Source organism: Phodopus roborovskii, unplaced genomic scaffold (assembly GCF_943737965.1).
Source record: "Phodopus roborovskii unplaced genomic scaffold, PHOROB, whole genome shotgun sequence".
NCBI classification, from domain to species: Eukaryota; Metazoa; Chordata; class Mammalia; order Rodentia; family Cricetidae; genus Phodopus; species Phodopus roborovskii.
In genome coordinates, this window is record NW_026126571.1 from 19,686,232 (window position 1) to 19,712,694 (window position 26,463).

The following is a 26,463-nucleotide window of genomic DNA, read 5'->3' on the forward strand; positions in this document are numbered from 1 at the left end:
AATCGTTTAACTCTGTGAAGCTGTGTTACTTTGCCTGTCTAAAACTCCTGATTGGTCTAATAAAGAGCTGGATGACCAATAGCCAGACAGGAGAAAGGATAGACAGGGCTCGTAAGCAGAAAGAAATCAACAGGAGAAATCTTGGAAGAGAAGATCCATGAATGAGACAAGAAGGGGTCAGCCCCCCAGCCACACATGGAATAAGAAGAAAAGATGTACAGAGATAGAGAAAGGTAAAAGCCCAGAGACATAAGGGTAATTAAAGCTAAGAAAAGCTGGCTAGAGATAAGCCAAGCTGAGGACAGAATTAGACTCTTGTGTAATTATTTGGGAGCTGGGTGGTAGGCCCTCAAAGAACCAAAGAGCAAAGAGTAAAAACACAAACAACTACACTTGACACTGGTCCTCTGGGAACACTGTTCACACACATTTCGACAGCCGTGGCATGTCTGCTCACACTGTATCTTCCATCAGGAATGGTCATTCTTTCAGTTATTCAGTTATTCAGTTATTATTGGGTGCTTTAAGGCCCAGGGTAGACATTCCTCCAAGAAACTTCTACCTTGTCCCATGGAGAACCTGGCAAGAAGCATCCATGGAGCCCTCACAAGGTGCTGGGACCTGTTCTAAGTGCTCCAGCGTGTGAACTCGCTTCATCTTAGCCAGAGTGCTGTGCAGCTGCTGTTTCACACACAAGACAGCAAAGCTCAACAAGCTGAAGTGTTCAGGGCTACATACATGTGGGTCAGGTGGATGCTAGGGCAGCATCTTCCTCCCAGACCTACCAGGTGATCCTTTGTAGCCCTCTGTATTTCATGAAAATCACAAGGTCTATAGCAGAGCACTTCAGATTGGAACTGGTCCCCTATTTTAGAATGCAGATGTTGGGTGAGTGGGGCTGGGATGGAGGCTGGATGAGAAACTCCCAGCGTTGTTGCTGCTCTGAAGATCACTTTGGGTAGTAAAGCCAGCACCCAAAACAGGAAAAAGTCCTCCGTTGTCGGTGATCCTTAGCAGAGCTGAGGGTACATGGCAACTAGGTCTCTTCACTCTTAGCAGACTGGAGGCTCTGCTGTCCACTGCCCATTGCTGGTCCTGTCCCTGAGACACAGAGACACTGGGGGCAATCAGGCCAAGTTTGAATGCCCCCTTATCTTAGGACCTCTCTAAGCCCTGGCCTAGTTCTGACCCCTAGGAACCCCTGCTGTCCTGGACCCTGCTCTGTGCAGCACACTAAAGAAATTAAGCTAGTGTTCTATCAAGCCAGCCATCTTTACCCTTCTTGTCTATGAGTGAAGGAGGGCAGTTTGGGTGATGCAGTTAGCAAGGGTATCTTTGTATAGAGGCATCAGCTGCAAGGACAGAAAGATGTGTCTTTGCTCCTAAAGCCAAGCAAGACAGGCTCCAGGACAATGCCTTGAAAACCTGATGTGAACTGCAGAGTGTGTCTCCAAGCAGAACAACAGAGACAGAACTATGGACCCTTAACACACACGGATGTGAGTATTAAAGATTTTAATACAGGTTGGAAGAGGGCTATGATCCGCAGAAGCCTACCCACTTCATCCTTAGAAAACAGCGTGCCCAAATGGACAATGCCCACTTGTGATGGAAGGAATTGGCGACACTGGGACACCTGGGGAAGAGTTATGGGAAAGCTGAGGCACTGAGCACATGACTAGAGCTGATCCAGTATGTATAGGCAAAGCCATATGGGGTTTCATGTGGCTCTCAAGCCTAGTTCAGAGAGAAGACTCAGGTGTTACACAAAGGGGATGAGGGGAGGCTGTCCTCCACAGAAGAGCTGGCCTACCCTAAGAAATGGGCAGGGACACACACACACACACACACACACACACACACACACACAGAGAGAGGGGGGGGAGGGGGGAAGGGGGAGGGGGAGGGAGAGGGAGAGGGAGAGAGCACATAGGACATCCTGAGAAAGGAAGGAGCCAGACCCATCTGTATGCCCACTGGAGACAAAGAGCAGCCTCTAGGATCCCTCTTTTCTGGAAGAGCCTACAAACTGCACCCCTAGAAAACAACCAGCCCATGTGGACAATGCCCACTTGTGATGAGGCACAGCCTCCTGTTTCATTCCTACAGCGCGGAGAGGGTAACTGAGGATGTTTCCTGGTTTCAAGGCCTGGGAGTGGTGGTACCCGGCTCTGCCCACCTTCCACTCCAGGGCATCATTGGAGTATCTGCATCTGGGCTCCTAGAAAAGCAAGCTCTGTGCTTTGTTGGGTTAACCTTCTGCAGCAATGCTGGGAATTGTTTGTTTTCTCTAGCACTGCCAAAGAGCCCCTGGCAAGGAGACTAAGTGGGTTTCATTGAAAAGATACTTTTCCTCCCCAGGCCGATAAACAAGGCCACTGCAGGGAAACCAACTTCCTCAGCCAGGCACTGTGCAGCCGCCCATCCCTGGCCAAGGAAAACAAATGCATAAGCATTTCAAGGAGATATAGGAAGCATTTCTACTGGGAACCTGCTGTGAATGGCCACTAAAGTTTACACAGCAAGCCCCAAGGGAGCCCGGTGGAGGACACAGCCATCCCCCGCCCTCTCATTCTCCTATGGCATGGTTGGCTCCTCCCTGTTCCCCCAAAGATCTGCAGTTGGGACACAGCATGCGCCCTAGTCAAAGGAACATAAGATAGACTCTGTAGTTGTACCTACCAAACCCCCAACTCCCTAAAGGAGGGGTCTTTTTACAGTAGAGGACACAGCCCTAGAGCAGCTTGGCTCCTAAACCCCATATGGACATAAATGGAGGCCAAAGATGGCTGCCCTAAAGCAACTACAACTCGTGCATGCATCCCTTGATCCCAGTGTGTAAGCACCCACCTCTTCGTGGCCCCTGAGCTAGGGCTGGAGGTGCCTGCAGGCTTTGTCATTATTTCGGTCCTAGTGTCTTCCCTGGATAGCCATATGGCGGGGATTATGAGTGCTGGAGCTTTGTCTCTAGGTCCTTCCCGTGAACTGCTGCTACAAGTGGCCTTGGACTTTGGCTTTGATCCAGACATCCCTCCCCGAGTTCTGCCCCAGCCTCCCAGATGCTGTATCACACTCCTTGGTGAAAGCCATAGGATATACACCGACGTAGCAAGTGAAATTCATACCATTTTCCCATCCAACCTATCTCTTTATTCTGCAATGTGAGTACTTCCGGAGCCCCACCATCCCCACCATTGACACTGGCAGTCAGTTCTCCCCATGGCCGCAGGGAAGCCCACACTTCATCCCTCTGCTTGTCCCCACCTCTTTTGCTCACATGCACGGCCAAGCTCCCTGAGTAGCTTTCCACCCACGTCCATCCCAGCCTCCTCCTGGGCCCACCCCATCCTCATGTGGTCTCACAGGAGAAGCAGCTGCCCCCTGGCTTGGTCTCCCTACCGACTGGGCTTCTCTTGGATAATACACTTTGTAGCTTGCATCTTAGACTATGCTGCTCCAGCAGAAAACAGAGAAACCAGGGGACCTAGTGAGGGCATCCCTGAGGCAAAGGGCAGTGCTTGTCCTCAGATATTGACTTGGAGGCACTGTGCCCACTGGGGGCCTTCCCCCTCCCTGTCCTGTCCCACTTCAGGCATGGGGGAAGCAGATCTGTGCTCCCCTCACACCAATGAACCACAAAGTCTTGGCCCTGGTCAAAGGCTTGACTTTTGCTTTATGGAAGCTGTAGCAACAAGTGTCCACTGTCCCCAAGGCCAGCCACACCAGAGGCCTTGGAGAGAGGGCTATCCAGGAGGAATGCAGACTAAAGGCAGAGTCTTTGATGGCTTTCCCGTCTTTGGCTGTCACAGTTGTATTGGGAGAGAACCTCAGCAGTGTACTGGGCCCTACCATGGCCCTTCATGGAATAAGCTGAAGGTTGTTCCGCTTGCCTCTGTGGCCATGTAACTCAGGCAGGAGGACTCCTCTAAGAGACTAGACCCTAAGATCCGGGGTCCAGGGGTCATCCCAGGGATGAGAGCTGAAGCCATGGAGCGTGATGTATCCGAAGGTCACAGGATGGGGTCTGAGCCATTCCAGTTCACCGATGCCCCCTTCCATCTAGAAAGAGAATGATAGAAGAGTATTAGAGCTGCAGGGGCTCAGGAAGGGAGCTTGAGGCTCCAACCTGCCCAATAGTTTTTCACACTCCAACCTAAACACCCACATGGCACGCAGAACAGACACCCAGGTCCCTGGTAACAACAGGGAAGACAGAGGTGACGGGCAACTTGCCCATTTGTGCCACAGTTGAATGTGCCTGTTGCCGGCACTACAACTTTCTAAAGATTTATCTCAACCAAGTAAATCCAGACCTAGCCCTTGTCCAGCAGTGTCTGACAATGGCCCTTAAGGGGCACCTGTTAGGGTTAGGGAAACAGATATGCTGGGTGTATCCAAGGTCCAGGAGAGGAGCCAGAAAGGCAGGGAGAAAGATGACGAGGAGGCCGAGAGCTGAAAACCGACTGGGGCATTTCTCCCTGTGCCGCAGGAGCTACTGAGGGCTATGAGTTCCACAGGATAAGATGGGTTTTAAACCTGATTTACAAAGCTTAAGAAGAACAAGTAGGTAAATGGTAGCATCTCAGCTCCAATGGGGGCAGTTATTGTAGGTGAGATGAGGACATTTCCTAACACCTGATTCTAATCCATAGAGTTGATTTTCCAAACAATTGATGGGAATCCTTTTACAGCAGATGGAGAATCTATGCAAATCTACCACTGGGGTATTCTGCCTATATAGGCATCCTAAGACAACATGAATTAGAATATGGATGTTGCTAGGCAGCACTATAGGGCAGAACGGGAGACTGGGGCTTAACAACGTTTCACAGTGTATGAAGATTATTAGAGGGGCCCCTAACATCATGTTTTCAAATCCAGAGGTCAAGTCAAAATCCTAACTGCCACAGGCAAGGGGAAAAGAGAAGCTTTACTTGTTTTAATTCAAGAAAGCTCCTAGACGGGAGCTTCAGCAAGAGAGAAACCAGCTTCCCTCAGACTCACACTGCAGCACTGCCCAGCGGAATGATCGGAAGCAGGAGGCCCTATCCACAGATATACCACTGGAATCTGAAATGCCCCCCATAGGCTCATGGTTTGAATTCTTGGTGGTGCCATTTTGGGAGGCTGCGGAACCTTCCAGAAATGAGGTCTCTGGTAGTAAGTCTCTGGAGATGATACCCAGCCCCTGACTCCTGTTAGATTCGGTTTTCTGGTCTACCATGATGTGAACATCCTCTGTCAAATGATCCTTCTACTAAAATCAAGCTGATTTACCATACATGCCCTCCCCACCCAGATGGACTGAACCCCCAAACCATGAACTATGTGAAATCTGTCCCTTCTATGTTGTTTCTGTTAGATACTGTGGTCACAACACTATGATCACAACTAAAACACATTGGTTTCCCAGCCACAGATTCAACCATCTGTAGATCTAGAAATAGCAGCAACAAAAATGTACCCTCCCACAAGCCAAGAAACTAACCTGTACTAAACATACACAGCCTGACTTTTCTTCTTTATTCTGTAAACAATATAGTATAACACATGCTTGCAGATTAGATACTGTAAGTAACCAGAGACCAAACTACACAGAAAGATGTGCAGGCCATATGTAAACACTATGCTGTCTTATAGAAGAGATTTAAACATCCTCAGATTTTATATCGTCAGGAGGTCCTGAAACGTCCCCACTTTTTATGGAGTGACAAATGAAAGGTTCATCTTGAACCCAATGTTCCTCGCCCTCCAACTCAACTCCCACTCCTTCCTTAGAGGCTGCTCTTTGTACTCTGAGGCTGTCTGCACTGCGCCTCAGTATCTCTACTTTTTAGGCTGAAAATTACACCATTCCAGAGATAGCAGGAGTCATACTCACTCTGCCTTCTAACCCACTTTCCTGTAGGTTATAAGCAGCTTCTTGGTAGATGTATACACTGTATTTCCCATTTCACCTTTTCTGTTTTACACCATACCATTTCCCATCAAATAAACAGGTTTCTTTCATTTGGAAAATAACAACAACAGCAACACATCTTAGTTACAATTCTGCGCCTCTTTCTCCAGTGTGGAAGACAGAAGTTGCTCACAGGCACACAGAACAACTAACACCATGCTCTAGTGCCACCAAGGCATAACAGGACAAGATATACTTCCTAAACCAAGGAGGATGTGAGAATGTCATGTGCAAGACAGAATGCTACCCTAGTGTGTACCCTAGTCAATGTTCCAGAAAAAAAGAAAGAAAAAAAAGTCTATTTAAGAGGGCAAGAATAGGTAGGTGGGGAAAACCAGCTTAGGCATAAATATTATTTTGAAAAACTCCTCCTAAGATTCTGTGTTCTCTATGGTGTCATTTGGTGGCAGCCAGTAACACTGCAAGAGCTCACTCCAGTAGGGTCATGCAGCTTTCGGGAAGCTGATCCTTCACTGCCTACAGAACTATAAAAGGAGGTCTTTCCAGAACCACTGCTGGCAGAATCACCTTTGTAGAATCCATCCTAATCTCTGCTGGGAACAAATGCCAGTGCACTCTCACATTCATCATTTCCTGCATCTTTCCTAATCTCCTAATCATCAACGGGAGAGTCCCAAGGACCAGTCTCTTAGTCTACGAGATGGGGGAGAACTGGGTAGCTCAGTGATCTTTGTTGCTCTAGACCACTTCCCAAGCATCTTATATGTCAGGTAAAGCCAGGGGACTCATATCAGGCTTGTTCACTTAGATAGAACACATGTAATTTGAAGGAGGGCATCCACATTGTAGCATTCCACTGCCTGAGTGGTAGACTTGGTCACCATACTGGTAGGCAACTTGACAGAACTTGGAGAAACTGACTGTTACATGAGGAGTCTTCTGCTGGTAAGATTTGGGGGTTGGAATCTCATGGAGTCCCAGAGAAGGCAGCATAGGTCTATGAGCAAGAAAAAAGGCCCCTGCTATTCTGCTATTACTGTCACACTTAGCAGGTATGGGTGGAGAGGTGCTGGGCCCAGGTTCTGAAAGGCAGGCTGATCTACTGCAGATACTGAGTTAGTAGTGATTCAATGATCTGTATTAATACAATGTTTTTTTGAAGTTTATAATTATCTCTTCCTTTGTAGTTCTGAAAGTACTCCATTAAAAACCCTTTTATTGTTCTAGTAAGATCTGTATCTTACTAGATACCAAGCATCCCTTAGGTACCGAGAACACATCTTAGGGTCCCTAAGAGATGGCTCCGTGCGTGAGAACACTGGGTACTCTTCTGGCGGTCCTGGGTTCAATTTGCAGCACTCACATGGTAGCTCACAACTGTCTATAACTGTAGCCCCATGGGATCTGATGCCTTCTTCTGGTGTATAGATGTACATATAGACAAAACACCCATATACATAAAATAAGCGAATCTTAAAAAACAAAACAACCCAAATGCATGTCTTAAATACAGATTCTCCACCGATGACGGAAAGGAGGCACGCTGGAGAGTGTCAGATCCACCCTCAGCTTGGTCCCCAAGGTCTAGACTGCCATGCTCTTCATAGCCACTCAACCCCCCGACTCTGCCTTCCCCACGGACAGGCAAATCTAAGCTCTCCCAAGGGCTCCCGATGGACAACATGGGTTTGGCTTAAGTGCAGGGTGAGTCACATTCACCCGTCACTGAACATCTGTGTTACACCGGTCACGGAGCCTCACTGGCACCCTGCTAGGTCTACGGACGGTTTTGAAGCCATTCACAAGGAAACCAGCCCTCCCATCCTGGCCAGGTGCAAAGGCAGCGGAGAGAAGCATTTTGCTATGGTATGAAAAATCAGAGCCATCTGAAATGCAGAAGGTTGAGCAGGACAGTGGATCGGCACGGTCTTGAGGAAGAAAGCTGTGACAAAAAAAAAATGCAGCGGCAGCCATGAAGGACTGCAGAGAAGTGAACGGTGACATGGAGGGGTGCACGCATGTGCCGCCGGGGTCAATGGCCAGGCTGTCATCAGCACTAACTCAGGAGCCAGACACACAGCACACTTCAAAGCAGCGCAGTACTGGATAATTCTGGTGTGGGAGCTGCTCTGTTCACTGGGGGACATTTTGTGCTCTCCCCCTGACTATGACTGCTGAAAGTGTTTCAAGACTGCCAAACAATCCCAAAGGTGAGGGACTACCCCACCAAGGACCACCAACTCAGTAGCTGAGCTTTGAACTCAAAGTCAACAGCAACATCACAGAGCGGGCCATGGCATGCAAATAGGCCATCTCCAGCCTCAGGGCAATCACTGCCTTGCAGTCAGCTCCAGCCTGAACTGATTCAGACCACTGCCATCCTGATGGACTACATATAAGAAAAGAGCCCACATAGGGCAGCAGCAAAAGGCAGGCAGGCAGGCCTGGTTCCAATGCTCCAGACTGCTGAAGGTGCACCCACGGGTCCTTCCGCTGGCCTTGCTCTTCCAGTCAGCCTGTGCACAAGTTTCTGTCCCGTGGGCCATCCTGAATTAGACATAGTTCTAGAGCTAGGCCTGCATGCTCCCTGTCATATGTGGCCTTGGCCAATCCTCCTGGCCCATCCAACCTTCTCTAGGCTCAGATCCAGGCCCCTGGCAGAAGAGGTCTTGGCTTGGAGGTGGCTCTCAGCGCTTGTGCTAGTGTCAGCAAAAGGGCTGATGTCACCTGTGGCCCAGAGTTCTGAGGTATGGGGACACTCCTGCACAGCCAGCTCTCCTCTTATACATCTCCTCTGGAGCCCACTCTCCTCGCACCCCACCCAGACCTCACATAAAAATCCAGGTCTTTATTCACTCTTTACACGACTCAGCAGGCTGTCCTATGCGCATCTCCACGCCTTCTCCGCCAGCCCATCCCTCTCTTGCCTGCCTTACCCTACATGTTCAGGGGCCCTTTGTAAATGTCCGGGAATACTTCCGTGGTTCTACTTTATAACTTACAGCTGCTTGGCCATGAGGTGATGACAGCTGACTGACAGTTGGTCAGAACTGAGGTCAGGAGGACTAACCAGACAATGTGACAAGCCAGGGCAGAGTGGGACTATGTAGACAGCAGCACACCAAGAGTGAGATTGACAGACAGCCGGATGCCAGGGAGAGCTCCTTCTCTGGCTAAGGGGCACTATAAGTGGGGATCTCACACAGAGGCATCAGCAGAAGTAAAGTGGGGTAACACAGGTGGGTAAGGCATCCCTGAGGGAGGTGGTGCTCTCCCAGGCCTCAGACACACTGACCCTGGCAGGAACCACTTTGCATCTCTTGTCTGAGCCTCCAAACAGAAACATCTGGGCCCCAGCTCCAGGCCCGGTTATGAGCCCTTTCCTCTCGTCTCTGGCCTGGTGACAAGGGTTTCATCTTTTCTCACTCCAGTGAGGATGGAGGCCTGGGAGAGGTCAGTGTGTGCTGTTAGAAATGACCCCAACGAGTCTCATTTGGCTGATGTAGTTTCAGAGCAACCGGGAGGGGCAAGAGATGGCCCCCCACATTCCTGACCCAGCAAAGGCAACATGAGACTGTGTGGGGCTGGGATGTGCATCATACTGAGAGCAGGGGCGGCACACAGGCCTAGCGATGTTTCTAATTAGGATGCTCTTCTCTGAAGGCAAAACCCAGAGTCTGGGCTTGTGCAATGCCTCCGTGACAGCAAGGCCAGGTGGCAGGAAGTCACACTGTCTGCACAGTGACCCACCACTGGGCTGGGAAAGTGAGAGTCTGAGTCTCTGTGGACTCAAAGTGACTGGGAAACCTATACCTTCCCATCTATAAAAGAAAGGGCTGGATTGAGGGGTGCCTGGATACCCCTCTGCGGACTAAGCCCATTGCCAGGTGGGTGATGATTCCGGCAGGGGAGCAAGGCTGGGCTTAAGTAGAAGAGGTCATCTCCCCTGGGTTTGATCAGGGTTGATTCTGAACTTGACTCCCTGAGAGTGGGGACTAAGTCTTATCCAGCTGTTTCTTCTAAAGAATCAGGACCAGGGTTTCCACAAGAGCTGGCATGATGAGAAGGAAATGGCACCTACCCACTGGGTGCTCTGGCTAGCCACTCATCTCACAGATGGACAGGATGATTTGGAACATTGGCTGCATCTCACCAGGCATTTGAAATCTGACTCTGGTTTTGGCAGTGGCCTGAGAATGGGCTATGGCACCATGGATAGCCTAAGTCAGGTCTATGGGCAGCAGGATCTGCCCCCTCACCTCAATCAAACCCATAGCCAAGACCATTCCAGCAGGTCCTCACAGTGACCTCAGAGGCCACCTTCCCAAGCTCCCCCTTTGAGCAGCAAGAACAAACCACAAAGCCTTTGTAATTCAACTCCTTGGACTAAGATTCCTGGCCTGCTGTTTCCCATTACAGTGGCTTGTTATCTGATGAATCCAGGGGACAGGGACTTGACCATTCTACTCTTCACTCACCCACTCCGCCTTCTGGCAATAATTCTGGGAAAAACTCTGGGAAAGAGCTCCCATGGTAACTGGCCAGGTACACCAGGCATGGTGAATATAGTGAGAAAGTAGAGCATGCAAAAACCTGGTGTTAGGAATAAAGTTGCTGGCTCTGGTTATCATTCAGACTTGGTACCTCCCTTGGTAACTGACTCACACAGGCAGGTTCACAAGGCAGATGGGGCTGGGGAAGGCCCTTACCCATTAAGCAGCCTTTCTCAAAAGTATCCCCAGGGCCTAGAGAGATGGTTCCACGATTAAGAGTGCTTGCTGAGCAGTAATGAGGACCAGAGTTCAAATCCCAGCACCAGGTAATAAGCCAGGCACCCCACATGTCTGTAGCTCCAGCTGCAATGGGAGTATTGCTAGAGCTTGCTGGCCTTTAGACTTTCCAGGAAAACATGAGCCCCAAATTCAACAAAAGATCCCACCTCAAAGAAATTTGGTGGGATGGGGGGATTACCTGATGCCTCCTTCTGGAATCCATAGTATGCATAGGTATGCACGAATGCATGTGTGCATGCATGCACACCTGCCCCTCCCCCCCACATGCACACTGTAAACACAAATGAATGAATGAATGTTTTCTTAAGTAGTCCTAGGGCTATAGCACCAGTAGTAGCTAGGAACTGCATTGGGATTCACGTCCTCAGGTCTCATCCACAGAGGCCCACTTTGGCCTGGAGAGTCCAGTCCTAACATACTCTTCAAAGGAAGCTGATGTCTACAAGCCTGAGGACCTAATCTATGGGACAAGACTCCCCAGCGAGTCATCCAGAACTCACATAGGCTTCCCCTAGCCTTCCTGGGGCTGGGTGGGGGCTGGAGCCTGTTGTCTCTAACCCTGTATGCTATACAAATGGTGATATTTCTCTCCGTGACAAACAATGGGAAGCACTTCTGAAGATGCCAGGGCTCTGTCTCATCTATGCATGGGACAGAGAGCAGAAGTGAGGGCAGAGAAAGCCAGACACTTCCTTCACTAGGGGTGACTGGAGAAGAACGGGTTAGGGATGGGTCAGAGACAAAAGCAGCAGCAGAAGAGATCCAAGCCCACCCTCGATGACTCTGAACTGAGCTCTGTGCCAGCTATCTCAGGGCAAGAGGCTACCTCAAGGCAGCCCAAAACCCTGAGCCGTTCTCAAACAACTGCCCAACGGACTGAGCTCAAAGCCCAGTCGAGGCTCGGGGCTGCTTGGCCAATCAGGAGCAATCCACTGGGAGAAGAGGGCAGGCAGTGAAGAGGTTAAGGGTTACTACTGGCAGGAAGGGTACAAAGAGAAAGTCAAAAGAAGATGTCAAGGAGCATCCCAGTGGTCTGGGAGCGTGGAGGCTGTGTGCCTAGAGGGCGGCTGGGCCCTTCTCCTTCAGAAAGATCATCTTGTGGCCTCCTATACTAGCCTGCGCCAAGTGCCAAGGCCAGTGTCACCTCCTTTCCCCTTCAAAGCCCTTCACTCATCACCTGGAATGAGTGGCCCTTTGTACTTGAAAGGCCAGAGACCTGCATGTGCCCCCAATCCTCTGATGAAAACAGCCAGCCTGTGACCCCACAGGAATGCTGCATCCCTGTGGGGGAGGGCAGGGGACTGGCACAATGGGGCTGTGCCTGTAGCCCTCCCACTTCCCCTTCCTGATGCTTCCACAGTGCCACGGCAGTCCCTGCTCTCTTCCTCAGCCCCCTTCAAAGGCTTGCCTGCAAGGGGCAGCCTGCCTGGACTCCATGTGCATCTCAGGTGGTCAGAGTCTCGGGGCCAGGCAGTGACTCCAGCCCCAGCCACTTTCAAGTCAGGGAAAGAGATTCCTCTTGAGACAGCACCTGTCGTGAGTGCCAAGGATGGTGACAGTGAGAGCTAGTGCTAGAAAGCTACCCACGTGGGCTCCAAACTGCCATTGTCCCCACTTTACAGACTGAAGCCAGCCTGCAGTCTGGCTCCAGAACACATGCTCAGAACCACAATGACCTGCACTCCATCCCTGGAAAAGCAACCAGAATCTCATTTCCCTCCCAAGATGCTCCCTATTGCTCCCCTACCAAACACTAAGGTCTCCCAGTCATCACTACAGAGTCTGAAGAACTGGCCAAGTGAGCCAGAGGCTTCTACGAGTGACAGCCCACAGACTCTGCAGAGCAAAGGTCCAGCTTGGGGCACAATAAAAAGCTTAGGAAGAAAGGGATGGGCTTTCCTCAACTCTAGCCTGGGCGGCAATCTCCCCTGAATAGAGTGTCAAGGACCTACCTGTGCCTTGGAGACAGAAACAACTCCTTCAGTGTTCAGACTGGCTATAACACATGGGGATAGGCAGGCACTACTGTTGTGGGCAGCCAACCCCCTCGTACCACACCTGGGTATCCACACCCCTTTCCAATTCTGTTCAATTCTCCAGCTCCTGCAAAGTCAGCCAACTAACCCTTGGTCCTTGGAGACACCTGCCTAAGTATAAGCACCCAACCCAGTGTCTTATCAGCTGCTTGGTATTAGCTGACCACACCTTTCTCCATCAGGCCACCCATGAAGTCTTTGTGTCTGCACGCCTAATGTCCCCAACCAATGCACATCCTAGCCTCAGGGTGAGTTTTACATTAGAGGCAACCCCACTCACTTGGTTCTGATACAGAGCTCAAGGGGAGGGACAAGGTCACTGCTGCTGTCCTCTGGGGTGGTCTTGGTGGTATCTAGGGAGGAGGGAGAAAAAGCACTCACATCATCTCAGGGTACGCACTCATCCGGAGGCCAGCACAGGCAACTCCAGGGGTCCACCCAACCCTTTGAGCACCAGACACCCATCTCCATCTTAACTGAATCCACCCTCCTTCTTGGTCACTGATTCTTACCTAGACAGTACACTGGCCTCTCACCTCCAGCCTCCACCAAACCCCTGCCCTACTTTAGTTACCACAATATTTTTTTTTTCTGAAAATGCATGTGGCCTGATTATTCCTCTGCTCTAAAACCTTCCATGACATCCTACTTCCTTAAAAGCAAATCCAAACCTATCACGAAAGCTCACAGGACACTTGCATATGGTCTTAACTTCACCTCGCACCTTTCCATCAAGTGCTCAAGGTCCACCCATGGCCCTCTCTTGCAAGATGGCAAGACAGCATCACTCTCTGCCTCCCCCCCCACCCATAAGTATCCCAAGAAGGTATGTGAAGGCTGGTTAGGGTGTCTCACCAACAGTCAGCCTAATCTCCTCCTGCTGGTTGGCCAAACCATCATAGTAATACAGGTCAAAGAGTCGTTCCACCCTCCAGTCAGACAAGAGCTCTGGCTGTAGGCTGAAGAGGATGCTGAAGTGGCTCTCGCTGCACACCACCCAAATGGGGAACCTCGGAGTCTTCAGGAAGCAGCCCACCTGAAAGAGGGAAAGACCTGTTCCAATGTGCTGACCAGCTGAGTTGAGGCTGACTTCCGGGAGATGACTGGTGTGATGCTAGAAACCCCTCCTGTTGCCCAGACCCACCTTTTAGAGCTGGCCACCTCCCAACAAGGATCTCAGGGAATTCACACATAGCATTGCTTCCAAGTGACAACCTTGCCACAGCACACAGTCCTCTAAGCCTCTCTTCTCCTCCAGTCTCTCCCACACCTCACTCATGTGTGGCTCAGCCATGACCTCCTAACTACTCTTGATGTACTCCTCATAGTTACTAAGCTCACCAACCCCTGGGTCTTCCCAGTCTTTGTCCTCCCTTTGGGAGAACTGTATCACCCCAACTTCTCAGTCAGTGAGCAGGCATCCCTGCTTCCTTCTGGTTCTCAGGAGCATGTCGCTGAGCAATTGTCCCCTCAATCACAGCACCACAGTTCGTCTGTTGCCTTGTGACACCAACACATGCATCCTACCAAGACCCTGCCCAACGTGTGAGCAAATAGTTGAAAAATGAAGGTCCTCAGGACGAACACTGGACTGCAACTAGAATTGTGCATTGAAGACAGACAGGATCGGGGCCCCTGGGGAGCCAGGAGGGAAGGGTATAAGCTAGCAGTCTATGGTGTTTGAGAAATCCGGGGTGCAGTCGGCTGTTTGGTGAGAGAGCTTGGAGGATGAGACCAGGGCAGCACCAGAACATGGAGAAAAAAGTCTCTCTGCAAGTTCCCAGCCAGGGACTCTCACGGCTGGCTAAGGATGCATGGGAGCAAACCAGAGACCCCAGCACACCGGCACACTGCTTCCTACAGAGATATCCTATTTATGAGCCCTTCGGTAGGTCACCTGCGACACACTCTTCTCTGAGTGCCGGCCAGTACTGGTTTATTCAGCAATGTTCAGCTGGTCCCACCTAATCCGCCCAGGAGATGAGATATTTGCTACTCAGGTGTTTACAGCCTCTGCTGTGGACTAAGGAAAGAATGGGAGCTATTTTTCCAATGGGGAGAAGGGCATGATTGCTCTAGGGCCCACCACAGAATTGTGAGGCAGCTCCCACCTCAGGGGTAATGCTGGAGGTACCTGAGAAAGAGAGGGTGTTCTTAGACTGTCTTCCATGAAGGACACATCTATTAAAATGGAGAACAGGAGGACCACGTTGACCAAGTACTCAGCCCTGGGTGACAATGACACTAACTCTCTCTGCTCAGCTGTATGTGTCACCCAAATGGACTTTGCTCCTTCTGAGCTGTGGTGCACTGGGGCATGCCTGCCCCCTGCCTAACCCTACTATAAGCTTAGCTTCCTTTCTATGCTCCAAAGAGGTTTTTCTTGAGAAGCACGGCCTGGGACTGTACTTACTCACAACAGGCAGGAAAGGAGCCTCAAGCCAGCCATGGGCAGGCCTGGACGCCATCAGCTCTTGAATTTTCCAAACCAGGAACAGAGGGCAGCTTGCCATTTATAAACAACAGTCAAAAGATTAAGAGCAAAACACTGCCCAGAGGGCTTAGAAATGAGTGGACTCATTCACAAGCCTTTTCCACTAGGAGAGATTTTCCAGAGAAACTTCCTTAGGGGTCTTGGGGAACTGGGCATGCCATTCCCTTAGTGCAGGCCAGGCTCTCCCCTGGGGGCCATGCCATACCATCACAAGTTGCTTTAGTTGTTTTTATTGTTCTGAACTTTTTAACTTACTTTTAGTGTTGAGGGATAAACTGGAGAGATTGTGGTGAACCTGTGCCCTGCCACCCCCGAGCCACACTCCTGGCTTTTCAGATTTTATTTTAATGCCATTCAAGTGTTTCACCATCAATGAGTATACATCTATACTGTGAGTTTTGACAAACACTGTCTAAGTCAGTAAGAATGGCCTGATTCTGAGCATGCAAATGGCAGATTTGAGCTGCCAGTGTTCTATAGGATGTACTATTCTCAGGAGAATGGCTTCCAGAGTCAGAGTTTTGAGGTCAAGGATAGTGTCTTTTAATTTCTATAGCATACCAAAGTTCCTTCCGCCAGCTTTCATGCCTTTTATGTCACATTCTTGTGGATCTGATTAACAAACTGTGAAGTTGATATAATTTGCCTGTCTTGATTACTAGTGTGATGTGAGCCATTTTTCATTTGCCAAATGACTGGTAGACTTGTAGATTTTTGTCAAATGAACAACCAATTGCTACAACAATCTCTGGGTTTTAGTTGTTTGGGTTTATTTTTAGTTTTGGGGTTTTTTTTGGGGGTAGTTGCTTATATGGTGTTGTTGTTGTGAGACAGAGTCTCCACATGTAGCTCAAGCTAGCCTTAATTTCTAGATCCTCCTGAGTGCTGGAATTACAGGCACATAACACAAGCCTATGTCTCATGTAATATTTTATATTAAGTGAACTAACCTTTCTCCATTAATTTGAAACCTAGTGTGTGTGTGTGTGTGTGTGTCTGTGTAATTCTATTTTTGGCATTTTTTTTTTCATTGATCCATGTGTCTATTCCTATGCCTTATGTTTTGATTACTGTAGTCTTCACTGTTTGTATGCAAATTCCATTATGAATTTCAAAACTACCTGGCTCTTCCTAAGCACATTTTCTTCCTTAGACAAACCATTTAAAAAACCCTTTGGACCAGGTGGTGGTAGTAACACACCCTTAATCTCAGCACTCCGGAGGCAGAGGCAGAGGCAGAGAGGCAGAGGCAGAGAGGCAGAGGCAGAGAGGCAGAGGCAGAGAGGCAGAGGCAGAGAGACAGAGGCAGGCAGATGCCTGTGAGTTCGAAGCCAGCTTGGTCTACAGAGTGAGAGGACAGCCAGATACACACAGAAACTCTGTCTCAAAAACAAACAGACAGACAAACCATTGGGAGCTTTTTCCCGTGAAGTGCTGGGGTTTTAATTAAATTTAATTAATTAAAAAAGGTTCTCAACCTTCCTAATGCTCCAACCCTTTAAGATAGTTCCTCATGTTGTGGCAATCACCAACCATAGATTTATGTTCATTGCTACTTCATAACTATAATTTTGCTACTGTTATGAATTTTAATGTAAGTATCTGATACACTAGATACCTGATATGTGACCTCCAAAGGGACCACAACCCATAGGTTGAAAACCACTGATCTAGTACCTTGACCATGTTAGGCCAATGCTCTATGCTGAGTTTTCCGTCCTAGTCCGATTTGGGAATTTAAATTTTCAGTTTAGAGAAAGCAGTACCTTTACCACATTGAATCTCACTGCCCACACTTGACATGTTACTCTGCTATTCTAATCTTTTATGCATTTCAGAAAATCATTTAGAAGGTTTGTCTTGGTTAAGTTTATTCCTTGGTGTTTTTACATTTTTGGTTTTTGAAAAGTTATCTTTAAGGATTTCACTGTCTTTATCAAGAATGCCTTGTGTGTGTGTGTGTGTGTGTGTGTGTGTGTGTGTGTGTGTGTGTGTGTGTGTGTGTGTGTTACACCCGGTCTTCTCTCTAAACTTTCAAAAGACAAGTAATGATTTCAGTTGACTTAGGCTTATTTCTGAGTAGGTCACTGCATCCACATTTCAAGTTTTCGTGGGATTTTGAAATTCTCTTAAACATTAAGCTATTTTGTATATGTGTGTGGGGACCCACGTGTGATGACATATAGGTGAAGGTCAGACAACAACCTGGGGTACACAGTACTTTCCTCCTATTATGTGGGTTCTGGGGTTTGAACGCAGGTCATCAGGCCTGGCGACAATCACTTTTACCTGCTGAGCCATCTTGCTGGTTCTCGGGGGTGTTTTTAAAATCTGAATCTTAGTCTCTCTCTCTCACAGTAGTGAATGGCCTCCAGCCAGTACAGATGGCCATATTCAAGCCCTTGTTCTCAAGGATCAGCACTTGACTACAAGCAGAATTACTTTCCCATCTATAATGGTGACATTCATTTGATGTGATTACACTATCCTCAGCCACCCAATAGACGATGGAAACACAATGTGGAGAATGAGATCTGTAAGGATTCAGGCATGACGCTGGCCTGGCCCTGTCACCTGGCAGAATGCACTCAGGCAGTACTCTGGTCAGCCAAGTGTTCTATGACTACAAGTCTGCACGCAGATGCAAAGGACCCCTTAAAAAGAAGGACCCCACCCACCTCTCTTCCTGGTTCCTCTCTTTCTTGCCCTCCCACTGTTCCCCTGGGGCAGACAGGACTTACTGTCCCCCTCTTCTCCTCCTCTGTCCTCTCTCTGTCTCTGTGTCTCTTTACCTCTTTTCTCTTTCCTTCCCCGACCCTTTCCCTTTCTAATAAATCTTCTCACTAAGCTCTGTCTGCCTGGCATGTTTGTCCCTTCGCCTCGGTTCCCCATGCAAGGTTCCCCACGAACATTATCATAAGACCAGTGAAGACAGCAGAGAGTGGCCAGTCAAACGAGTCTAAACGTGCTGTGCGTCACCACCATTTCTCACACCACCAAGAACAGGCCAAGTAACCAAGTCTAGCTAACACAGTGTGCTGTCATCTCCTACGCGCTGAAATGCAGGGGGGGGGGGAATTCCATCTTCAGGCAATAAAATATGATGCTGAAGTCAAGGAGAGGCCCACCGAGGAATCAGGGGCTTGGATGGAGGTTGACAAGGTGAGGAGCAGAGCTCTCTGATCAGAGGGATGGCAGAGGTGACAAAGGCTTCCCTTTCAGGAAGAAACATTAAGCCAAACCTTGAAGAGCGGTAGAGGCAGGGCAGGTGGATGGAACAGCGTATGCAAAAGCCAGAGGGAGGAACAATCACGTAGAGGCAGGCGTAGCTAAGGCCCAGCATCAGCAGGAGAGTACATGAAGGGGGATGGCTCCGCTCTGAGGGGGCCCATGGGCCATGAAAAGTTTGCGATTTTAGCCTCTGCATTAGTTACTTGTGCCCAGGCCACCATAGCAAACACTGAGTATCTTAAGCAACATAGATTTAGTTTCTCAAAAATTTGGAGCAGTCTGAAATCGAGGTGTTGTCTGAATTGTTTGCTGGAGTATGTCCCTTTAGCTAACTGATCCCCCTATGTCTCACAAGGTCTTCTCTCTCTCTCTCCCTCTCTCTCTCTCTCTCTCTGTGTGTGTGTGTGTGTGTGTTTGTCTACATCCTAATCTCTTCTTACGATGACACTGTTGTTTGGATTAGGGCCATCCTAGTGACCTCATTCTAACTTAATCACCTTAAATACCATCACCAGACACAGTTCCGCTCAGGGGTACCAAGGGTCAGGACTTCACATAGGAATTTTAGTGAACCCAATGTAACTCATGATAGTCCTGGGAAACGAAATGGCTCTGGAGGGTTTTGAACACAGAATGGTATGATTGGATCTATGTTTTTAAAGATTACACTGCTTTAGGGAATGGAGTGTATGGGAAGCGAGGGTCTCAGGATCAATGATATTCAAATGCTGGGACTTCCTTATGGCTGTGTTAATGCTATCCAATAAAGGGGGCTGGCTAGGCCAAGAACTGATCTCTGTCTAGACTTGAACTTGAGTTTTCAGCTTCCTGGGGGGTCCTTTGTCACATGTGACTGATGGAGGCCCCTAGTGCCACAGGGTCAGAAGGGAGGAGAGATGATATGAAGAAGTTGAAGGCTGCCAGGCCCAGCCTGGTCTTTAGGGGAAGGAGAGGCCAACAGCCAGCCTTGATGACTTCTTGGTAGCAAAAGAAGGTGCCATCTAGAATTCCATCCTCAGTGGGCTTGCAATGCACAAGGAAGTATCCACTCCCCACAGGGAATAATACTTCCCTGCTTGGTCAGCAAAGGGGCCATGTGGACTCAAAGAATCTATGAGTCACTGGGCCCAATTTTCTCCAACAGTTACTACATTCTGAGTGAAGGGTGGCCTCGACTGTTTTCCCCCTCATTTGCCCTCTACTGACCAAATGAAAATAGTTTACATTTTCACAGGCAGCCTGGACCATACGAAGACATCAGGGATCGTGGTTAGCCTGCAGTCTATGAAACTGGCCACACTTACGCTGTTCAAGCCATGGGCTGTCACGCTGGAGACCATTGGAGCCTCCCAGGCTCTCGGGGCTTCTCCTTGGCCACAGGGTCAAACTGCTGCCTTACTCCTGACAGCAACACAGCCAGAAAGGAGCTGTCTCCTTTCCTCTCCAGGCAGCCAGAACCCATACATCTACATTCCATGAAGCTGGGGTGTCACTCAGATAGGGAGTCAGGAAGAGGACCACTACATGGCTCATGAACAAGAGACAGCAGACCTAAATAAGATGTCACACAGAAAGGGTGGGACAAAAATCCCAGCTCCCTCCCACTCTGCTAAGTCATTTACCTAGCATTCCCGTGGGGGGCATACGGTAAGCACCTTGCTTCCTGTTTGTGGCCGTGAGGCAGCCTCAACTAGGCCCTCTTAGTGTCTGAGCCCCATGTAAGTCTCCTGTTGACCCTCGGGACAGTGCTCTCCACAGCCACAGAATGCTGTACATATGAAGCCACTAACAGCGAGCCTCCGAGAAGGTCTGACAGCAGCTGAGGCAGCAGGCCTGATCAGGAGCACCCCTGGCCAGCCCATGGTGCCATCATCAGTACACCACCAGCTTCACTTAAAGCCCGGGCCTTTGCAAGCTTCCTTTCCCCAGCAGGAAAGGAGGCAGAGGGACCACACCCCAGCAAGCAGGCCAAACGAAGCTGTGTGGGCTGAGCTGCGCATCTCCCAAAGGACATGTAAGCCCAAGAGCCTGTGAACTGAACCTTCTCCGGAACTGGGGCTGCACATGCCATTGGTTGACATGAGGTTATACCAGAGCAGTGTGCTCTGAAGCCAACAGAGGTCCTTAGAAACAAAGATACAGGGAACGATCAGCCAAGTGACAATAGAGTCAGGGCCAGGAGTGCTGCGTCTATGAGACAGGGAGACCAAGAAGAGCTGGAATACGGCGCCCATCAGCGGAGGCCCCCACTCCCAAAGCTTCTCCCTGCTGCCTTCCGAAAAGCCCAACCAGCTCACACCTTGGTCTTGGACTACCAGGGGCTGTAAAAGAGGCTCCTCCATTGTTTCAGCCACCCAGCCTGTAGCATTTTGTTGCAGCAGCCTTAAGGAAGTAATAGAAAGCCTAAGATGTCAAGCTCCTGCCTCCAGAGACCTCCCTCCCTCAACACACCAATACATTCATGCATTATGAATTCAAACACACACACACACACACACACACACACACACACACACACACACACACACAATGCACACCCACATTATGAACCATTAAGAGTTCTTTTCAGCTATCCTTTCTGGACCCCAGAATCTGCTGTTTGAGTCAGAAGTGTCTGTGGCATCGGCAGCCAAGTCCTGTTTCTTCTAATCAGCTCAGGCTGAACCTGAACTCCAGCCAGATTGGGGAACTAGGAACCAGCTTTCTTTCCTCCACGTCCTTCTGTCTCATGGGTCCAGGGAACTAGGCTGCTGGGGTTCCAGAGTACATGTGGGTACCTGGCACACATTGTAGTGTTCAAAGAGAGACAAGAAACCGATGTCGCTGCGTGCCTCAATGCCTCGGAGGAGCGTGATGTTCCCATCGCCGGAGTCTAATTCCACTACATCATTGAAAACATTGGACACAGCTCTCCCGGTCAGGAGAAGATTGACAAGTTCCTGTTGATGAGAGAAGGGGAAGCTGCGTCAGATCTCTGAAATCAGCCTTGGGAGAGTGGAGGGGAGGCCGGGAACAAGGGAAAAGGGGTGGAGGAGGAAAGAAACCAAGGAAAGCAAGAAACAGAATGAAGAGTTGAGGCGGTAGGGGCTTGGTTTGATTTCTCCACAGGCTCTGGGGAGGGGAGGGGTTCTTCCAACGGCTCCCATCAAAGCACCCTGAGGGATTCAGCTATCTAAGTCAAGCATTTCTTGAGCAAAGACTACACAGAGCCTGTTCTAAGTCTCAGTATGGGGGGACCTTTGAGTGGTTACAACACAGCTCTATGCTCCGGGCAAGCTGAGGGGGGAAGTGGGGGTCAAGGATGTGTCTGTGTGGTTGAAACCTAATGTAGGATATGAGCAGGACTCTAAAAATGTGCGCACAGAGTCTTCCCTGCCCCACATAGACACGAGTCACAAAACCAAGGGAGAACAGCTTTGTTGGAGAGTGACCTTTGGGAGAGTCTTCAAAGACAGTGTTTTTAAAAATAAGCATTTTAATGTTTGAAATGACTTTAGATTCAATAGAAGTTGCAAAAATAGTTCAGGGAGTTCCTGTGTACCCTTTACCCAGCTTCCTTCAACGATAACATCTCATAGGACCCAGCACATCTCACAGCCAGGAAGCCAGCCAACCCTGCACACTGCAGCACCAAGCAGGTGCCCCTAGTATTACAGGGATCTCACAGGGACGGTAAGAAAAGCAGGACAGGGGCAAGAGACAGGGCAGCACAAGGCGGCGTTTGAGCTTGCCCCAGATCCTAGCGTCCCCGTGGCTCACGCCACACACCCAAGCAGCCACCAAAAGTGTGACCTCAGACCTGGAGCAGTGTCGAGAGCAGTATGGCATCTCTGGGAGTCTCCATGTCTGGTGCTGCAGTGCATCACTGAGGTTAGACCCCCCCCCAGTGTCCCACCACTGGTTAGGAACAAAGAAACTGAACCGGGCAGATGAGAAAGGACTTGTCCTAGCCACATAGCCAGAAAGTGACTGAGCTAAACTTTCACCCACATCTGCTGAGTACAACATCTCTGTCACCCTTGCTGTCCTGACAGCAACCCCATCTAGACACTCCAGTTGAAAGGTGGTAGCTTCCAAGGGCTCTTTGGAGAAGAACTCTGACGGGTCTACCCCTAGTATTCAGACAAACACTCCCTCTGTGTAACCCTCCCCACAGCAGTGAGACACGCAAGCATGAAGCTGTCTCCTAGCTCATGGGAATGGCACCCAATGCCCTGCAGGGCAGAGTCCACAGCCGTGTTTTCCCTTGAATTATGAAATTGATGTTCCGGGAACATAAACCTTCCATTGATTCTAACACCCCTGCCCCAGTGACAGTTAGGCCTCTATTGATGGCTACCAAGGGGCCCACACTGGAAGGACCTCATTGTGTCCCTACAGGGGAAATGATAAAAAGAATTCAGAGGAAATAACTACTCTGGGATACTATACCTCATGCCCAGAAGCTATTGAGAAAGGTGCAGTCTTTTTTTCTTTAAGGTGGAAATTTTTTCCATCTGGTTTGCACTAAGAATAAAGGCCCTGCTCTTCCATCTGGGATGTTCAAAGCATTGCCCCCAGCAGGAAGTGTTCTTGAGAGAGGAGGGGCACCACACATACCGCCTGCCCTTGGTTCAAAAACACTGCAGTAGCGAAACTCAGTCACCATCCAGTCCACTGCTATTTCAAGTGTATGCCACAGACTGTTTCCTCCTGGGGGGAGCATTTAGAAATTCACCCTCCATGGGCTTGGTGTGGTGGTGCATGTCTGTAATCTCAGCACTAAGGAGACTGAGACTGAGGGGGGTGGGGGGAATCTGGAATTCATAGCCAGCCTGGGCTATATAGCAAGAAAAGAAGAAAAGAAAATGACGAAGAAATTCCCTAGCCCCAGCACAGCCTGAGTCAGAGCCTGCTTTCCGACATCACCATAGGGATTGCTGTGCAAACCAAAGCTAAGCAGCCATGAACTGGGCCAAATGCTTCTTCCACAAGGGAGGGAACTGGAGCTGGGGGAGGGGAGATGTCTCAGCTCCTCCTGTGAGTGTAGCAGAGAACAGACTTGACCCCAGTCCAGGATGATGCTGGTGTAGCCTCCTTTGCCCCCAGTTTGATTCCTGTCCCCCGCCCAGGCGGCTCCATTCTCCACCCTCCGCTAGAGGAGACTCCCCTGGAGGAAACAAACAGGTATGCACAAGGAGAGCAAGACCACTAGGCAGCCAGAAGAGAGGAAATTCTCCATGACCTTCTTCCAGGGAGGGCAGAAGCCAGTCACACACCCTTCTGTGGGTGTCTGCTACACCACAGACCTCAAACTTGCATTTGCATGGGACCAAGGTAGCTTTCCAGGGTTAGGCACAGGTGAGTCAAAATCCTAGAACAACTAGTCAGTCCCAGCCAGCTCGTCAGAAGACTGTGAGTTCTGGATCCTGCATACAGTGACCCACATGGCCTTTCTCAGAGGTCTTTGCATGCTAAGAAAGGTGTGCATGGAAGCTTGATGCACACCAGAGAGGACTTTGAACTGGTGTCTTTAGTGGCACTACCAGACAGGGAATACAAAAGACAAACGAGGTTTCTCGTGTCCCTAACAGCATTTGTTGTAAAGATGCAATGGTTGTGAAGACAATTGTCTTCTGCTGCCCTGGGCATGCTCTGACAGCCTGGGCTGTGTGCAGTCCAGCACTCAAGTGGATCCGTGTTCCATCTCCTCTGCATCCCCACGACTCCAAGAATACCAGTCAGCAGGTAGAAAACAAACTGAGCTTTCCTCCCAGGTCACCAAGACAGTGAAGCTGAAAGAGGCAGGCTCACAAAAGCTGCAAGGGGGGTGTCTCATCAGATGTAGGAGGGAGGGAGGAACTCAAGAGGGGGAAGGGCTGCCTGGCTCCCCCGTGTGGGGCCCCACGGCCCCCTAACCTGTGTGCAGTATCCGTGAGCTCCAATCAGATGGCTGGTGGGGACGTCGAAGTCCTGGCGGACACTAGAAAGCACAAAAGGGACAGACATGAGCATGTTTGGACCTCACTGAGGAGCCAGGTGCTCCTGGGCCTGCCCTAGGGATTCCATTTGCTAAGAACCTGAGCATTCTATGCTGGGACTCTGTAGAGGTGTTACCACAAAACGGCCTCCATTTTGGCCACACCAAAATCTGGTGAGTGAAATGTAACAGGCCATTGCCCTGGGAATCCAATGTCTGAGATTCATACCACAATCACCACTAATGGTGAGGATGGCGATGGCGTGCCTGGCCCCCACCTCGGGGCCTCAGGCAGCTAGTTGGTTCAACAGGAGGGATTGACTGGAATGGACTCTCATGACTCTGCTGTGGTTTCAATATGGTTAGAGAGTGTCTCTCAAGGGGCCGTGTGTTAAAATCTAACTACCACTGTGAGGTAGCAAGAGGGTAAACAGTTGAGTGCACACATGTGGGTTTCTGGAGACCACAGACTGACATTAGATAGTCTCCTCCATAACCCTCTACCCTGTTGTTTTTAGATTTATTTATTTTGTGTGTCCATGTGTGCAGGTGTGTATACACGCACACATATATGCACACATGTGCACCTGCCATAGCAAATCAGAGGACTACTTTCAACAAGAGTTGATTCATTACTCCTTCCTTGTGGGTCCCAGGGATTGAACTCAGGTCACTAGGCTTGGTGGCTAGCACTCTTTCCCACTGAGCCATCCTGACAGCCTCCGCCTTATCTTTATAAACGTTTCCTTTGAGAATTTCACATACTTATACAATGAAATATGTTATCTACGCCCCTTAACCCCAACTTCTCCCAGATCCCCAGTCATACTCTTGCCAGCAAATCATATCATTTATTTTTATTATTATGTGCCCTAGAACCATTTGGTCAGCACATAGGAAAGCAGCAGTCATGGCCAATGACCTCAAGAGGAAAGAAGGACTTCCTATTTTTATAGATGTGGAAAGATGCTCAGGCAGGTGAGCACTGGAGAGAGGTGAGGTTGAGAGCCTGGTTCCTAGGTCTCTAAAGCTACACACAACAGACCTGGACGCACACTGCCCACCTGGCACCATGTGCAGGGCCTGGTGTGCTTGCTAAGTTCATCTCCCAGAAGAGCACTGAGCTGAGGCCAAGTGTAGGAAGGGCTCTGTGGTGGAACATTTGTTTTTCCTTTTAGGGGAAGAGGAGAACCTGGTCTCAACAGATGCTTTAAGTTCAAGATCCCCACACACTCAAAAACTCAAAACACACACTCTAGTCCTCTGGTCTTCCAAGATAACCTCAGAAACTCCAACTCCATCATCCTTGCCAGGAAATTGTGTGTGTGTGTGTGTGTGTGTGTGTGTGTGTGTGTGTGTGTGTGTTTTAACTGGGGGTCAAATGGAGACATGGTGCTCAGGAGATGGGCCTCAGGTAGCATCACAGAGACATATAAACAACCACAAAGACCCAGGGTCTTCTGGGAAGGTCCAAGCCCACTCAAAGCTGACCAGCGTGCCTGGGAGACAGCCAGCAAGGGGTGACTCATGGCCAGCACAGTGCTGGGCTGGCGCTAGCTAAGGCAAAAGAATTGATGGAAACGTTCTCTGTGGCATATACAACATCTTCTGATGAGAAGAAAATAACCTCAAAGCAGTCCTGGGGGGACTGATAAGCATCGCTGGCCGCCGGCCACCTGTGACTTTCAGAACCAGTCCGATCTTCATAAGCTCTCGGCCGCGTGTTCACCCAGCGGGCTAGAAAGCCTGCGTCAGCTGGGAGAAGAGGGACTAGCAGAACAGACAATGGGAGGAAATGGTAATTGCATCCTTAGGTGCAAACACGATGGGAAATTCAGAAGTTGCCTGGATCTTAAAAGGGAGGGACATGTGTATTTCACATTAGGGCACTTGGGAGACGCCAAGGAGCAGCTTATGGCTTAAGAGATTTACAACTTTGGCAAATAGCAATGCCCAATCCTCCCCTAGGGAGTTCTGACGGGGAGCACGTGTGAGGAGTCCTGGGGCAGAGGCCATCCTCTGCCTTGGCT

At 49.7% G+C, this 26,463-nt stretch overlaps 1 protein-coding gene across 1 annotated transcript in view; it reads right to left on the minus strand.

The window, feature by feature from the left end:
• Positions 1-3,653: 3,653 nt before the first annotated feature.
• The window catches only part of LOC127235883 (probable ubiquitin carboxyl-terminal hydrolase MINDY-4), a 69,002-nt gene continuing 46,192 nt past the window's right edge, over positions 3,654-26,463 (minus strand). Inside the window, exons 13-17 of the mRNA XM_051203270.1 lie at positions 24,373-24,436; positions 21,252-21,413; positions 13,605-13,785; positions 13,030-13,102; positions 3,654-4,059 (exon numbers count right to left, since the gene is read on the minus strand). Of these exons, the coding sequence (XP_051059227.1) occupies positions 4,011-4,059; positions 13,030-13,102; positions 13,605-13,785; positions 21,252-21,413; positions 24,373-24,436 (529 nt within the window). The 3' untranslated portion in view covers positions 3,654-4,010. The remainder of the gene's footprint in view (positions 4,060-13,029; positions 13,103-13,604; positions 13,786-21,251; positions 21,414-24,372; positions 24,437-26,463) is intronic.